Below are 14,635 nucleotides of genomic sequence, written 5' to 3' on the forward strand. Positions count from 1 at the left end.
AAAATTATACTTTTTGTACTTATACATTTAGTTATTATATTATTATATTTGAAATTGGTAATCTAAATATAACATATATTTTATAATTTATTTTATTTCTTTCACTGTTCAATTTTTTTTTCACATCGTATATTTATAAATAAAATATTTTAATCATATAATATAATATATTTACGTAATTATTATATATATAGGCACATGATCAAATAGAAACTAAAATTAAAATAAAAACTAGAAACTAATCTAAGCCATTAGATCAATCTAATCTAATGTTCCCCCTAAAAGCACCACACCCAACTAATGTGCACCCTCCCACACCTAATTTCAGCTTTTCCCCTCCGTTTTTAATTTGATTTTTCCCATTAAACCGTAATTTTTTTTAAAAATCCGATTTCACTGTAAAATACTTTACACTTAATTATCATAGTACTTTTAAATATGTTTTAATTAGATTGATATTTCAATTTTAAATTGTAATAATTTTATTATTAATATTATTATATTTCTTCCTAATTTTTATGTTTTATGAAATTCATGTGCTCCAAATTTTTAAAAAGACAAACTGTAATTTTCCCTTGAATTTTATAAGATTCTTGTGCTCTAAATTTTTTAAAAAACAAAACAAAACATGTATAATACATATACCTAAATATAAGTTAAATGTGTTCCTTATTTTATAAAATAAAAATAAAAATTATTCATTTACAAATATTTTAATCAAATTGTTTCTTGAATTATATATATAATATAATACTTTTAATATTATTTTGTATTATTTAAAAATATATAATTATAGTTTCATAATATGTTTACGTAGTTATTTTTCTTTTATTTATATATTTTTTTCTTAATAACGTGGAGTTTGATCAAAAATTGTAACGTTATTTGGTGTTTGCATCTTACCAATATTTCATAATTTTTCGTTCTAATAATTATTTTAAAAAACAACTTTACATTTTTTTTAGTACTTTTAAATTTATTTTATTAGTTTATTTTAAAATTTTGAATTATAATATTTTTTTTATGATTATCATTATATTTCTTCCTAGTTTTCATGTTTTATAAAATTCATGTACTCTAAATTTTTTTAAAATACAATTCGTAACTTTCCTTTTTACAAATTGAAACAAAACGCCTTGTAATATCTATACCTAAATATCATATAAATTTGTTTTTTATTTTATATGATAAAAAAGAAAATTATCTTTTTATAAATATTTTTAATCAAACTTATACATTTCATTTTTGCAAAAAAAAAATGATCTATTTTAACTCAATTAATAAATAATTTATTAATTCTTACTTAGATTTATTTTTATTAAAATACTTGTTACTTGTATTATATATAAAATATTTTTAATATTATTTTATATCATTTAAGAATGTGTAATTATAGTTTATTTCTTAATTAATTACATATTGTGTTTGTTATACAGATTATTAAATATTATAATGAAATATTAGAATATATGAAATTCACATAGTATATGTTATATTTTATTATATTTGTATTTCCATTTTAAAATGTAATAGTTTTATTATTATTATTATTATTATTATTATTATTATTATTATTATGTTTTTTCCTCGTTTCTATGATTTATAGGATTGATGTACTCTAAAAATTTTAAAAGACAATCAATATGAGTTTGCATGTTGCCGTGTTTGTGACAATATTTCATAATTTTTCGGTTCTAGTAAAATGACTTTGAAGCAAAAATTAGATTTTTTTTAAAATTGAAATTATATATTTTAAAATATTTTAAATCAAACTAACACATTTCAATTTTTTATAAAAATGATATTACTTTAACGTGATTAACAAATAATTTCTTAATAACTTATATTTATTTTTATTAAGATAATTGCTTCTTGTATTAGATATATATATATATATATAATAATATTTTTATTATTATTTTATATCATTTAATAATATATATTTATAATTTAATTTCTTAATTAATTATATATTATATTTGTTATACAAATTATTAACTATTATAATAATATAATAAGATAGATGAAATAAATATTTTATACTTACACTTTAGCAGGTAATTGCCTAACACCAAAATTCCCCTACTCCAATTGAATTTTTCGAACATGTAATTGAATATTAGTTTATGAATATATTATTTGGGAAAAAAGAAAAAGATTAATCGGAGCCATCATCAAACGACAGCGTTTAGTTTGAGTTGATCGAATTTATCTCTAGGGCATAACAATTAGCAGGGCGAGATTGAAACTGGTGAAATTGAGCTTGAAGTGAACAAAAATGGAGAACTCATACAGCGGAGGAAGCTGGTCAATGATACCAAACATGATGAGTCAACACAGTAACCCAGCCACTCCTTCCTCTTCTAACAATCAAGAACCCAACAACAACAACAACAATAATCTTTATCTTCAACAACAACAACAATTTCAACAAACTCAATTCCAATCTCAACAACTTGTTCAGAACCAGTTTCAACAACAACAACATTCTCCTATGCTTCCGCCGCCACAGCGTTATCAAAGCCCACAACAATACCAAAGCCCACAACAGTACCAAAGCCCACAACAATATCAAAGCCCACAACAGCAGCAGCAGCAACAACAACAGAATCAACACCAGTCACTCGCTTCTCACTTTCATCTATTACATGTAAACATCGTTTTTTTTTTTTGTTTTTTTAATTGAACCGGTGTTTATGTGCTTTCTGATTATTTGATGTGTGTGTGTGTATAGTTGGTGGAGAATTTAGGTGATGCGATTGAGAACGGGACTCGCGATCAGCATTCCGATGCTCTGGTTTGTGTTATGTTATTTTTGCGGATATCGAAATGCTGTTTTTTTTGTTACGTAATTGTATTTGATTTTTGAATTGTTTGGTTAAATGGGAAAGGTCAATGAATTGAACAACCATTTTGAGAAGTGCCAGCAGCTTTTGAACTCCATTTCTGGGTCTATTAACTCTAAAGCAATGGTAATTGGATGCTTATCCCTCCAGTATTTGATAATTAAGCGTTTTCCTTTTTGTAATTTTGTTTGGTTTTATTGTTCTTGTTTTGGCCTTGGACATAGTTTGAATGGAAAATTGGATTTCTTAAGAGCAAAAAGTGTTATAAATTATCAAACTCAAGTCTTCCGCATCATGATCCGGCAGTTGTGCAGAAGAACATTGCACGAGTAGTGCAAACTTGTGCTTGTTTTTTATTCTGAAAGGAAACAGTCACTATTTATTACGATCTTATTGTTGTACAGTGAATGAAAATAAATTTGTGTAGTTCTCATCAGCATTCTTTGTAACCGATTTTGCAGTGCAAACATGTGTACCAATTTTTCTGTATTTATTGTCATGAAATCAATGTATAATTGCTAGAATGTCTGCTCAAGCCTGTAACATTTAGTTGTCTTATATGTTTCTTTATTCTTGTGTGTAATTAATTTTCAATATTATGCGAAGCAGACAGTTGATGGACAAAAGCGCAAATTGGAGGAAAGCGAGCAGTTGTTAAACCAACGAAGGTACAGTATCTAACCCTCAATTTTCCATGCATCTAGTGTTGTACCTAGTTTTGGAAACAGGCATTATTTCTTCTTCATAACAATTATATTGCTTTCTTCTTCTTCTTTTTGCCTTTATATATTCAGGGACTTGCTCGCTAATTATAGAAATGCAATGGACGACCTTATCAAAACTGATCTATGATGTGCTATGGCTTTCTTGACGAGGTTCAATCTCTTAACATAATAGAAATATCTTTTGTTTGTCCAGAGCCGCATAGAGGGAAGGGGATCACATAATATTGTCATGATGCAAAATATTCTTTTTCTTCTTGTTGTAATAGTAGTTGATCCTAGCTTAAAATTGATCAACTTGTTGTACAAATGCTGCATTAAATTCAACCATGAAGTGTATAGAATTCTAATAAATAAACCCTGCTGCTTGCATGGTTCTATTAAGATGCTTTTTGTAAGTGATAGTCCTATCATAGCAGAATTTGTACGCCTATTTAAATTTGTCACTCACTGGCCACTGCACATGTCCTGTATTCTTATTAGTTTCACAAATGCTTGCCCTGTATCATAATTTATAGTTTCTATTGCTTAAAATTATTTTCGAAATCCTTAGGAATAATAGGCGGATGCATTTTGTTGATACTTTAAGTTCTAAAGCTTTCAGTTGTCTTTCCACACCTGTTCTAAATTTGTGAAAATTAAATAATTCTAAATTAACATGTATGGATCATGTGCTTTTAATTTTCAACTAATTAAGAAAGTACATGTTTACTCTGTATTCTGTGCTTCTGATGGAGATGATTATTTCCGACTGAATTCTGGCACCTTTTCAGTTTCAGGTCAGTATCCGGTCACTATAATGGGGGCTGTCTTTTCTGGTTCGCACTGGGTTAAACTTCCATTTGGAAATAGGAGTGTCGTCAATGAACTTTCTCCATTGCTAAATATTTTAATTATCTACAGGCTTTCCTCCTATAGCTGTTTTTGTGATGAGTTTACAATTCTGTAATGTGTTTGTCAAACTTCTGTGTAAACAAGTCTAAACCATTTGCAGTCCATGTCTGAAGTGAAGTTACCCAGTCCCAGTCATAGTCAGTTTGTTACTGATATTTTCTTTTTTTTGATCAGTAAATTGCGGTACATCTTTGCTTATGATATCTATGGAAAAGCAAGTAAAAAGAAAGAATTTATTATACTGTATCAGGAAACAATTTAATGTATTTGTTTATATATTATTAGATGGTGCTGTATATTTTCCTTAAATGTTTATTTAGATGATCATATATAAGTACATTAGATTATTTTGTAAGGTTGTTGTATTCCCAGCAATGTCATTTTATACTTGTTAATGTTTGCCAGATTACTGAATTGACTCTCACGCTTCTTTTTCACTTCTTAGGGTTAGAAAATTTTGAGATTTGTGAAATTTTCGGCTGTTAATTATTTATTTCTTGAACTTGTCATGCATCTATATTGTTGTAAACATACATATTTCTACTTTCCACGGGAGAAATTGGAAAATGTAGGTGGTCCGTGGCTTGTGAGTTTGTTTTAAATCGTAACTCTGAAATTTTAATTTTGGTTGATGCTGGAATCGAACGCCAAACTGGAGTTAGTGGACAAGAATAAATATCAATGAAAGAATCTAATGCTACTAAACGGGATTGGAAGGAGTCGTGCCTTCTTTTATGTTTAAATTTATAAACCAATTTAATTGCAGTGAATTGCTAGGAGTATTCGAAATTAAGTAGCTCAAATTTAACCGATGTCGATATATTGAACTGAAATAAAGAGCAAAAGTTTGTAACTGACAGAACAAACAAAATTCCCCGGCCAATAATAACATGGATCACATTTTAACTAAATACAGTCAAAATGTAATATCTCTCTCGAGAGGAGCATTCAATTTATTTACCATTCATTTATCCACAGTATTTATAAATTGTTTTGCAGAGAAAAGAAAGGAGAAAAACGCCATAAACAACCCAAAAAACCAAATTAAAAGGAGAAACTAGGCATCTCTCCATCTTCTCCATCCCCTCCGGAACCGCCCCCATATCTTTCTCTTCTCCCCATATAATATTATTTCCTTCCTAAAATTACTGCACAGCATGAACAACAACAACGTTATCAAAACTCATAACAACAATAATAATTATTATATTTATAAATCAACAACCTGTTCTACTCCTACTCCTGCTCCTGCTGCTACAAATAATAACATTATAAGGTCCAACGGAAACCAGGCCTGCGCTGCTTGTAAATACCAACGCAGAAAGTGCGCTCCCGACTGCATTCTCGCACCGTATTTCCCTCACCATCGGCAACAACAATTCCTCAACGCCCATAAATTGTTCGGTGTCAGTAACATTACCAAGATCATTCGTTTTCTCGATCAACCCGACAAAGACGAAGCCATGCGTACCATTATTTACCAATCTGACGTTCGTGCTAATGATCCTGTTGGCGGTTGTTATCGAATCATACGTGAATTGCAACGTCAGATTGAGTATAATCGAGCTGAGCTCCAGCTCGTTCTTCATCAACTAGCTTATTGTCGTGCACAAAATCAACATAATATTGATTTGCTCCATTCAAGTAACAGTGGTTCGTTTGAACATATGATTGCCAACAATCATAATGACAATGTCCAACAACAACAACAACATTATAATGAGGGAGATGATGATCAAATTCAACAGCCGGATGATCAAGATCAACAGCAGTACATTTTGCAGAATGGCGACGATGATTGTGATCAGGTACAGTTTGAGGAGATCAATTCGTGGGAAGCGACAGAGGGTTCGGTGGCGCTGGAGGTTAAGAAAAGTTGCGATGGTTCAGAAAATTTGGCAGAGGATGTTGATGCAAAGCCGGTTTTGGATGATAAAAGGGAGGAGTTTAAATATGAAGTTGAAGAAGAATCATTTGACAGCGTTAACAATTTTAGGGTCAAACCAACACCTGCCCTTTAGAATTCATTACTTGATTGTATGAGTCCATCATCAACATTTAGCAATGGCCATTGTTCTGGAAAATCTTAAATGTTGATATCAGTAGATTTTCCAGGTATCTTACCCTCTTCAATCTTCATGTATATATTTTCTTTTCTTGTTACTTTTGCACTTTGTTCAAAAGGGGCTGTTTTTGTTAATCTGATTGTAAATGTTTGCATTGGTTCTCTCTTCTTCATGTTTTTTATTTCCCAGATAAAATCGCAACCTCGTAAAAATAGAAAGAAATTCAACAAAAAGGAGTAATAAACCAAAATAAAGAGAGGAGCAAGGAGTCCTTCCACAATGACTGATCAATTTGTTTGGGTAATAACCAGAGTTTCTCTGTTTTCGCATGGCTTAACTAAGAGCTTCCTTTTGCTGATCAACAAATTCGTCGAAATGGCAAGAGGGTTCAGCAAACTACCACAAACTCGTCGAATCACACGAATGATAATGGTTAAAATATAAAAAGAATTAATGGCTTCGCCCGGGCTCGAACCGGGGACCGTCTGTGTGTTAGACAGACGTGATAACCAACTACACCACGAAACCGTACTGATACGAAAGTAGCGTATTTAGAATACAGTTATTAGCCAAGATCATAAACTTTCAAATGCTAATACAGTAATGAATCATTCTCCCAGGCTCTCAATAATACATCTCCTATCCAAATTAATTCTTAATTACATGCACAAATTAACTAAAGTCACATCTAGATATGCTGAGGGAAAATGGTACTTCCGTCTCAGTAAGGTTGTATCATATATTTACAATTACTAATTTTTAGTATCTTTGTAACTAAACGATTATAAATCGTAGTATTTATGTGTCCTTAGAACAATGGCCATTTGATTGGTGCCACAAAACGAAATGTAATTAAGAATGATAATGGAGAAAAAAAAAATGATTCCAAATTATTTTATCTGCTTGGCTTGAACACTGAAAATTATCTTTGTTTCTCATTATGCCATCTCCAAAGGTCATATATGTGTAATAATATAATTTTTTTATATATTAATAAATGGGTGAAAACCAAAATAACCATTTTTAAATAATAATCGCCCAAAATACCAACCATAATTTTAAACTGTTCAAAATACCCACCAGATACTCTATTTCCAGTGGAGTATCCGGTTGATACTCCATTGACATAGTAGTATCAGAATACCTGAAATAGAGATGATCATAGAAGATACTCCTTTGTCAGAGGAGTATCAACCCATATACTCATTTGTCAGTGGAGTAACATGAGATACTCCTTTGTTATCATCTAAAATTTTATTTTAAGAAAACTAAAAGTGATATTCTACTGAAAAAGAAGTATCAGGACTGATAGCTCACTGATAGAGGAGTATCTGCCATGATACTCTACTGACAAAGGAGTATCATCCTGATACTCCATTGAAAGTGGAGTATCATCCTGATACTCCAGTATCAGTGGAGTATCTAGTGGGTATTTTGGATACCTTTTTCAAGAATGAGTATTTTGGGCAAAATAAAATCTAAAAAGAGTTACTTTGGTCATTTTTTCTTAATAAATTAATATAGTTTATGTGGCGCCCTCCAAACCCGGGTCAGAAGTTTGGGATCCACACACACACACCTTATTTATAACCTGCCTATAACAATGATAAAGATAATAATAATATGCAGTGACCCTACTTACCAATTATCACGGATCGCAACAGGTTAAAGTATGTACATAAGCCACACACACACTTATATTACAAAAGCCAAAATCCCAACTATTCAAACTTACAACTAAATATTAAACATTATTACAAACTTCATAAACTTAAACTATTCCAAAAGCTGTCAGCTAGCTTAACTCGATCAACCTGGACCCCTAGCTCTCGCACTGGATTGGAGATCCTCGCTACCAACAGGTTCCTTCTACAGGTTCCTTCTTAACTGGAAAAGAACATAAACAACATCGCACAAATGAGCTAACTAGCTCAGCAAGTCACATTGACAAGACTGAGAATAATGATCATCAAGTGAAAAGAGTTATGGTATCAAGTGAACAATGAATAATGATTTAGAATTGGATATTATAATTTCATTTTAAAAATCAAGGTTAGGCTGCTAATCAGTCACGCACTAACCCTGAGTAAGGCACACAACTCTGCTCTAATTACTGGATCCAAGACACACATTGGCATAACTTGACCACCACTCTGGTCTGACCACGAATCTGGTCCACAATTTTATAAAATAATCCAATTCTAACATAATAACAGAATAAACAATGCAAGGCAATAAACAAAATCATAAGCAACATTGGATGTCCAATAATAAGATGGTTTCAATCTTCACAAATGAAATATGGCCATCAAATGGTGAAAGAAATGGATAACAAAAGAATTAAAGTTTTAAGGTTATAAGGATTTGGTCTTTCAGAGTGTAAGGTACAATGGTTTGAATATGTAAGCAATCTGATTCAGTGTTTGGTATTTAGTTTACATGTATTTGTGAAGTAGTATCGTATATTTGTGGTTCGTATTCCGGGATTTAACAATCAATGGTTCAGAAAGAATAAGGTTTACGGCTCAAAGATCAATAGCTGGAATCAAGGTTTAGGGTTTAGTGCTTCAAAGCACTTGCAATATAAAACAGAACTATCAATTATCTACAATATATCTCGAGAAGGTTCAGAACACTTGCCTGGTACTAGCTTGCTATACATCACCAATTTCCAATCACAATCTCCTACTCCTCGACTATCTGTTTCCCTTTCCTACGCCTTGCCTCTTCTGCTCACATACCATAAGTATCTATCAATACTCAACTCATATGATTCTATTCAGCATACACTTCTATCTACCCTTCGTTTTACCCAAATCCGACTAACAGATTGAAAGTCATGCTAAAACAAGTAAACACTGAGCATATAGACCGACAGTCAAACAAACAAGTCACATATAGCACATAGCACGTCAAACAATCAATGAAATTTCATTTATAAGGAAATCTCGGGTCTTGAACAGTCTTTCGGGTATTTAATATAATTTTTTAAACATTTTTCGGAGTCAAAACGGGTCGTTGGGTCAATTTTAAAGCAATAAACAGGGTTCGGTTGGTCAAATCTGGCTTCAAAATAATTGTATTAATAATTATCGAGCCTTGAAAATAATTTAAAATAATATTTTAAAGCTCAAAACTATTTTTCGGAATTTTTAAATCATTAATAAATAATTAAATCTAATTAAATAATTAATTAAAATCAATTAATAATTAATTAAATCAATTAATCAATTAATTTTCAAATTAATTGACCAATTAACTAATTAATTATTAACTAAAATTAATTAACTAATTTAATTCAGATTTATTTTTAAATTAAAAATAATTTTTGGAATTAAAATAATAATTTTTGGAATTTTCAATAATTAAAAATGAATTTTTATAATTAAAATAAATAGGAAATATGATTTTTAAATATTTTATAAACAGGATTCCTATTTCTGCAACTTCTGGAAACTACAGGGACTAAACTTTATCGTCCCCAAAAGTTCAGGGACTAAACTGCAATTTTGTAGTTCAGTCGCCGGAAAATACCCTGTCTCGCCGGAGAAGGCGATCCAGGTATAGTCACACCACCACAAACTCCAGAATTGAAGCACAGACCACCAGGAACTTATATCAGCAATCAAATCATCCTAATAATCTCTGAGTTGGCCGAAAATTGGCCGAGAAGTTCGCCGGTTTCCGGCGAGCTCGACGTAAACTTCAAATGACAACTTCCTCCTCTACAGACTTCTCGATTTGCAAGACTTATACGAATCGATTGCAAATTTCATAAGAAACGCAACTCACCCCTCTAGAACATCTATCTATCCCGAAATAAGAAACCCCCAAATTCAATCAAAAACATTCAAACGAATTATAAACCCTAATTTCTAAATTCAAAAATCAAACTCAATTTTGAACATGTTATTGAACTCCAAATAAGTCATATAACATATCAAAATCATCAGGAAAACAAGCTCTACAACATGCAAGCATCAAATTATTCAAACAATCATCCGTACAAAAATTCATATTTTTAATCAAAATAATTCGAAAATAAATAAAATATATAAAATCAACATTTGATTCTGCAGTAAAACGAGTTCTGGAATCTGATTGTACTTCTCAAACCCTTCGGTTTGGTTACTCGAGTTTTCCAAACAAAGATCAATAACACCTTCAATTAAAAGCTGGTTTGATTTTCAGAAGATTTTATGAATATATGAATTTTCTCTGTAAAATTCTATAAAAACTGTTTGCAAATAATTTTCGGTACGAAATAAAATACGGTAAAGACTGTTTATAATTACGGAAAATTAGTATCCCGTTGGATCATTCCGGATATAAAATAGTACATTTATTTATAAAAACAGATCCAAACAGTACCAGTTTTCGGGATAATTATCCAAATTAGTACAATTTGTACTGCGGTCTTGGTCTCAGCGCCTAGTTACACGTATTATGAGGTGATAATTATAATAGTTTAATAAAAAGACCCTGTTTATCGAAAATACGAGTTTTATTAATTTACCGAAACGAATATTGTATCGAAAATATTGTGTCGGGACCCGCACAGGACAAACCGTACACCGGACTGACAAAGTCGAAACATGGAAAATGTTCGGAATATTGCAATTAGGTTAGGAAGGAGTTTTCAGAATAGTTTCGGGTTATAAAAACGTAAAAATGGGTGACGTCGGCTGGTTCCCGATTAAATTAAATAGTTTATAAATACTCGGAAAAAGAATTTATAAAATTCATAAATTTCCTATAAAATCATAAATCAACATAAATAGGACGATATGACAATTATCTATATTTTATTTTGGACATATAAAAATTAAAATACTCAATTTATATTATTTTTAAACATCCAAACATATATATCACTTAACAAATAATTCACAGAATAAATACTGAACATGCATAATATTTATTTATTTGCAAAATAATTACACGATATATCTCAGATATTACAGTTTATTATTTAATAACATTTTTTTTAAATAAATTAACATATATATATATATCTATATTAATATCATTTTTAATTTATAAAAAATGTATAATAAATCATTTCTATTTTTAAATTATTATTTTTCTATTAATCTATTTTTATAGTGTAGGGAAATTAAATATTTAGTGCGGAATGAGAAATGGGGCTTGGGAATTATTGGGTAAAATTCAAACTAAAAAAGGGGGAAGGAAAAACATCTTTTACAAAACAAACATCAAGGAATGTGCTTAATTGCTTTTTTCTCTTTATTGTTTACCCTGGCCAAACACCTCGTGGGAAGGCTCAGAAATGAAATGAGATTTTGCCATTTAGAGACGAAGAATATTCTGAATCCATCAAACTATAATGTAAAATTTCTGAAACCATCGAACTATAATATAAAATGTATCATTTTGTTTAAATCTAAATTAGTAAATCTATAAATTACTCGTGAATTTTATTTCCAATTTTAGTAATGTATTTGTACTAGCCTGGCAAAATATGTGATTGGTTTCGTTTTGGTTTTGATAAAATGGATTTGGTTTGGTTTATGAACTATAATCATTTATTAACCACATTTAATAAAAATATGGATGTGGTTTGGATTTGGTTTGTGTGGTTTTGGTTTAGAATATGGATTAACTATATTTCACAGAAAAAAAATTAAATTTGAATTTTAAAAAATAAAAAAGGTTATTTTTTGAATTAGTTATTCAGAAAAATAAATAAAAAGTAATGCCTAATAATTAATAATACTGATGGACCTGCAAGTCTGTGACCTCCACCATTGAGGATGGATCCATGCGCCTAACGTAGAACATATCTTTTTTTATTTAAATAAATTAGACGCAACTATTGAGTATAGCACAGAGTGAGAGAGTACACACTCGGGGTTGTTAAACCAGTTGTGAGAAATGGATATCACAAGTTTGTATCCAGATTTGATCCATATTTCAGCTGAAATATATGATTTGAAACCAGTCCATATCCAAATACAATATGTGTTATTATATTAAGCCATATTTTAAATCCTGCATTCATACCATGTAACTGAACCAAAACATCCAATTTGTTGATGATTTCTGATCTCGGATTCTCTCCTTCTTTAAGCCTTTCAAAAATGAGATGAAAACGACTAAGGAGGCTTCCTTCAACAACTTGTTTGATGTCTACTTCATGATTAAACTGAAAGATAAAATGGTTTGGCTCCAGTTGCTTAACGTACATGCATTTCCCATACCTCCACAAATAAGCCATTTTATTATGCATTGCCTGAAAATCAATTAGTGATTCAATCGGAAAATGACCCACTAAACACCATCTTGTATATATTTCACCCAGTTCCTCCGCTTCACCTTTATATAATAAGCCCCCTTGTTCTTGATCTTCTAGACTAATCATTGCAAAGCTCTCCTCCAGTAAATTATTACTTTGGCTGGCCATTAAGAAAAACTAACAACTTTTGAACGAATCATAACCACGACGTAAAGAAACAAAATTAACATAAAACTAAAAAGACAAGACGCATGTCAAAAAAGATAAGACTCTTCTTGTTAGAAAATGGAAAGTTGAGGCATATTTTATATATGTTCTTGATATGATTTCCGGAAACTAACACTTGGAGGTTGTTCCTTGACATGAGGACTTAAACTTTCATATTTGGATCTAAGATATTTTCTTAGTGGAATCCATGAATATATTGAGACAAATTTGCTTGTTTGAAATGGGTTATGGGGATTTTGTCCCACAATGGTATTGTAAAAGAAAGATATTGAGTTTATATAGCATCTTGTGTTAGTGTTGTTTACAACTACTAGCATAAGTGGAATGCTTGTGTGGCCTAGTGCTAGTGGGAACTCTTATATTTTTCTTTTCTATTACAAGTTTAATTATTTATATTGATTATTTAATTATTAATATAAAATATATTGAGTAAGGATTATTTTAATCATACTCTAAATATATTTTGTAATATTAATATTAATTAATCAGGATATAATATAAATAATAAGGAAAACCCATTTTGTTTACTTTTTCTGTTTTGTTACTTGGTGTACCACATCGAGTAAAATAGAAGAAGAGCAACTTGAGATGCCTATATATTGAGAGGTATACTTGAGATTAAAATGACACAAGTCTCAGTGCCTACCTCGCAAACATATATGAGTTGCATAGGTTTTTTGGGCAAACTGAGGTGCGAGTCGCCGTTTATCATTGTTGGTTATGTGGCCAGATTGATCTGTTGTTATTTTATCCTGGAAGCGATATTGCTGCATTCCATCACAGCTTAAGTGATGGGCAATAATCTCTTCGAGAACAGTCAAGTCCTCTTGAAGGCTTTGGCGACTCAGCTGTTGTGTTCATCTTCTTATCAGAATTTGGAAAGCGATAAGAGATAAGTTTTCTTTACTTTCTTTGTCAATTACAGTCTTTATAGTTTGTTATTGCCTTCGTGTTTTATTTCGTTAGTTGGTTATTTTCCATGTTCTTGTTATTATATATATAACTGCCCATTGTTGCTGTGTAGTTAGAATTATACCCAACAATCTTGAAGAGATTATAGTTATATATAGTTAATTAGCAAGATGGTTAACGAAACTGCTGATGTTCCTAAAATTGTTGAGACTGGTTTTGGTTCTGGTGGTACTACTACCATTGACTGGACCACGTATCGTTTTCCCTATCCAATTGATTTATCGGGTATGCCTAATAAATTTAGTGGTAGAGCTTCTTTTTCTCTTTGGCAGAAAAAGACAAAGCTCTAGTTAACGGTTAAGGGTCTATTGTTAGTGGTATAGTATGATCCTCCTGGGTTGGATCAAGAGAAAGCTGAATCTGTTAAGGTTTATGCTTTATGGGCTGAGAAGGATGGGGTGGCTAGGGCAGCCAATTTTGGCATCCTTGGAGAACACCTTGTTCGATGTTTATTCATCAGATGCCTATACTGCTAAAGTCTTATGGGATAAGCTGGACCAAACCCATAATACTGATTTTCAAGGATTTGAGAAGTATTTTGTGACTAGGTTTCTTGATTTTAAGCTGGTGGATGGAAAATCCATGACCCGGTTCATGAGTTTGAGATGTTAGTTCATGATTTGGGTGAATCCGGTATGGTCTTACTTGAGA

General features: G+C 30.9%; 2 protein-coding genes and 1 non-coding gene across 5 annotated transcripts; 2 read left to right on the top strand and 1 right to left on the bottom strand.

Moving 5' to 3' along the window:
- Positions 1–2,191: 2,191 nt before the first annotated feature.
- LOC141668750 (uncharacterized) lies at positions 2,192–4,743 on the top strand. 2 transcript variants are annotated; one of them, XM_074475749.1, is made up of 6 exons: positions 2,200–2,650; positions 2,735–2,797; positions 2,892–2,972; positions 3,456–3,514; positions 3,641–3,721; positions 4,342–4,743. In XM_074475749.1, exons 1-5 carry the CDS (start codon positions 2,279–2,281, stop codon positions 3,696–3,698), a joined length of 633 nt encoding a protein of 210 aa, XP_074331850.1. In that variant the 5' UTR covers positions 2,200–2,278; the 3' UTR covers positions 3,699–3,721; positions 4,342–4,743. The 2 variants fall into 2 exon arrangements, with proteins under 2 accessions (XP_074331851.1, XP_074331850.1); XM_074475750.1 differs by lacking the exon at positions 2,892–2,972 and having other exon boundaries at positions 2,192–2,650.
- Positions 4,744–5,385: 642 nt separating this feature from the next.
- Positions 5,386–7,210, top strand: LOC141668153 (uncharacterized). 2 transcript variants are annotated; one of them, XR_012552942.1, is made up of 2 exons: positions 5,386–6,577; positions 6,718–7,210. XR_012552942.1 is itself a non-coding variant. In XM_074474862.1 (1 exon), exon 1 carries the CDS (start codon positions 5,620–5,622, stop codon positions 6,481–6,483), a length of 864 nt encoding a protein of 287 aa, XP_074330963.1. In that variant the 5' UTR covers positions 5,386–5,619; the 3' UTR covers positions 6,484–6,687. The 2 variants fall into 2 exon arrangements, 1 of the variants encoding a protein (XP_074330963.1); XM_074474862.1 differs by lacking the exon at positions 6,718–7,210 and having other exon boundaries at positions 5,386–6,687.
- On the bottom strand, positions 6,983–7,056 carry TRNAV-AAC (transfer RNA valine (anticodon AAC)). Its single transcript has one exon. It is a non-coding gene; the product is annotated as a tRNA-Val (tRNA).
- Positions 7,211–14,635: the final 7,425 nt, after the last annotated feature.

This window comes from Apium graveolens, chromosome 6 (assembly GCF_009905375.1).
Source record: "Apium graveolens cultivar Ventura chromosome 6, ASM990537v1, whole genome shotgun sequence".
In the NCBI taxonomy this organism is placed as follows: Eukaryota; Viridiplantae; Streptophyta; class Magnoliopsida; order Apiales; family Apiaceae; genus Apium; species Apium graveolens.

What these genes read in the sequence shown, in the direction of transcription:
- LOC141668750 (XM_074475749.1), top strand. Translation starts at nt 2,279, where the DNA reads ATGGAGAACTCATACAGCGGAGGAAGCTGGTCAATGATACCAAACATG. An exon ending in ATCAGCATTCCGATGCTCTG is followed by an intron (nt 2,798 to 2,891) that starts GTTTGTGTTATG and finishes TAAATGGGAAAG; the next exon opens with GTCAATGAATTGAACAACCA. An exon ending in CAGTTGTTAAACCAACGAAG is followed by an intron (nt 3,515 to 3,640) that starts GTACAGTATCTA and finishes TTATATATTCAG; the next exon opens with GGACTTGCTCGCTAATTATA.
- LOC141668153 (XM_074474862.1), top strand. Translation starts at nt 5,620, where the DNA reads ATGAACAACAACAACGTTATCAAAACTCATAACAACAATAATAATTAT.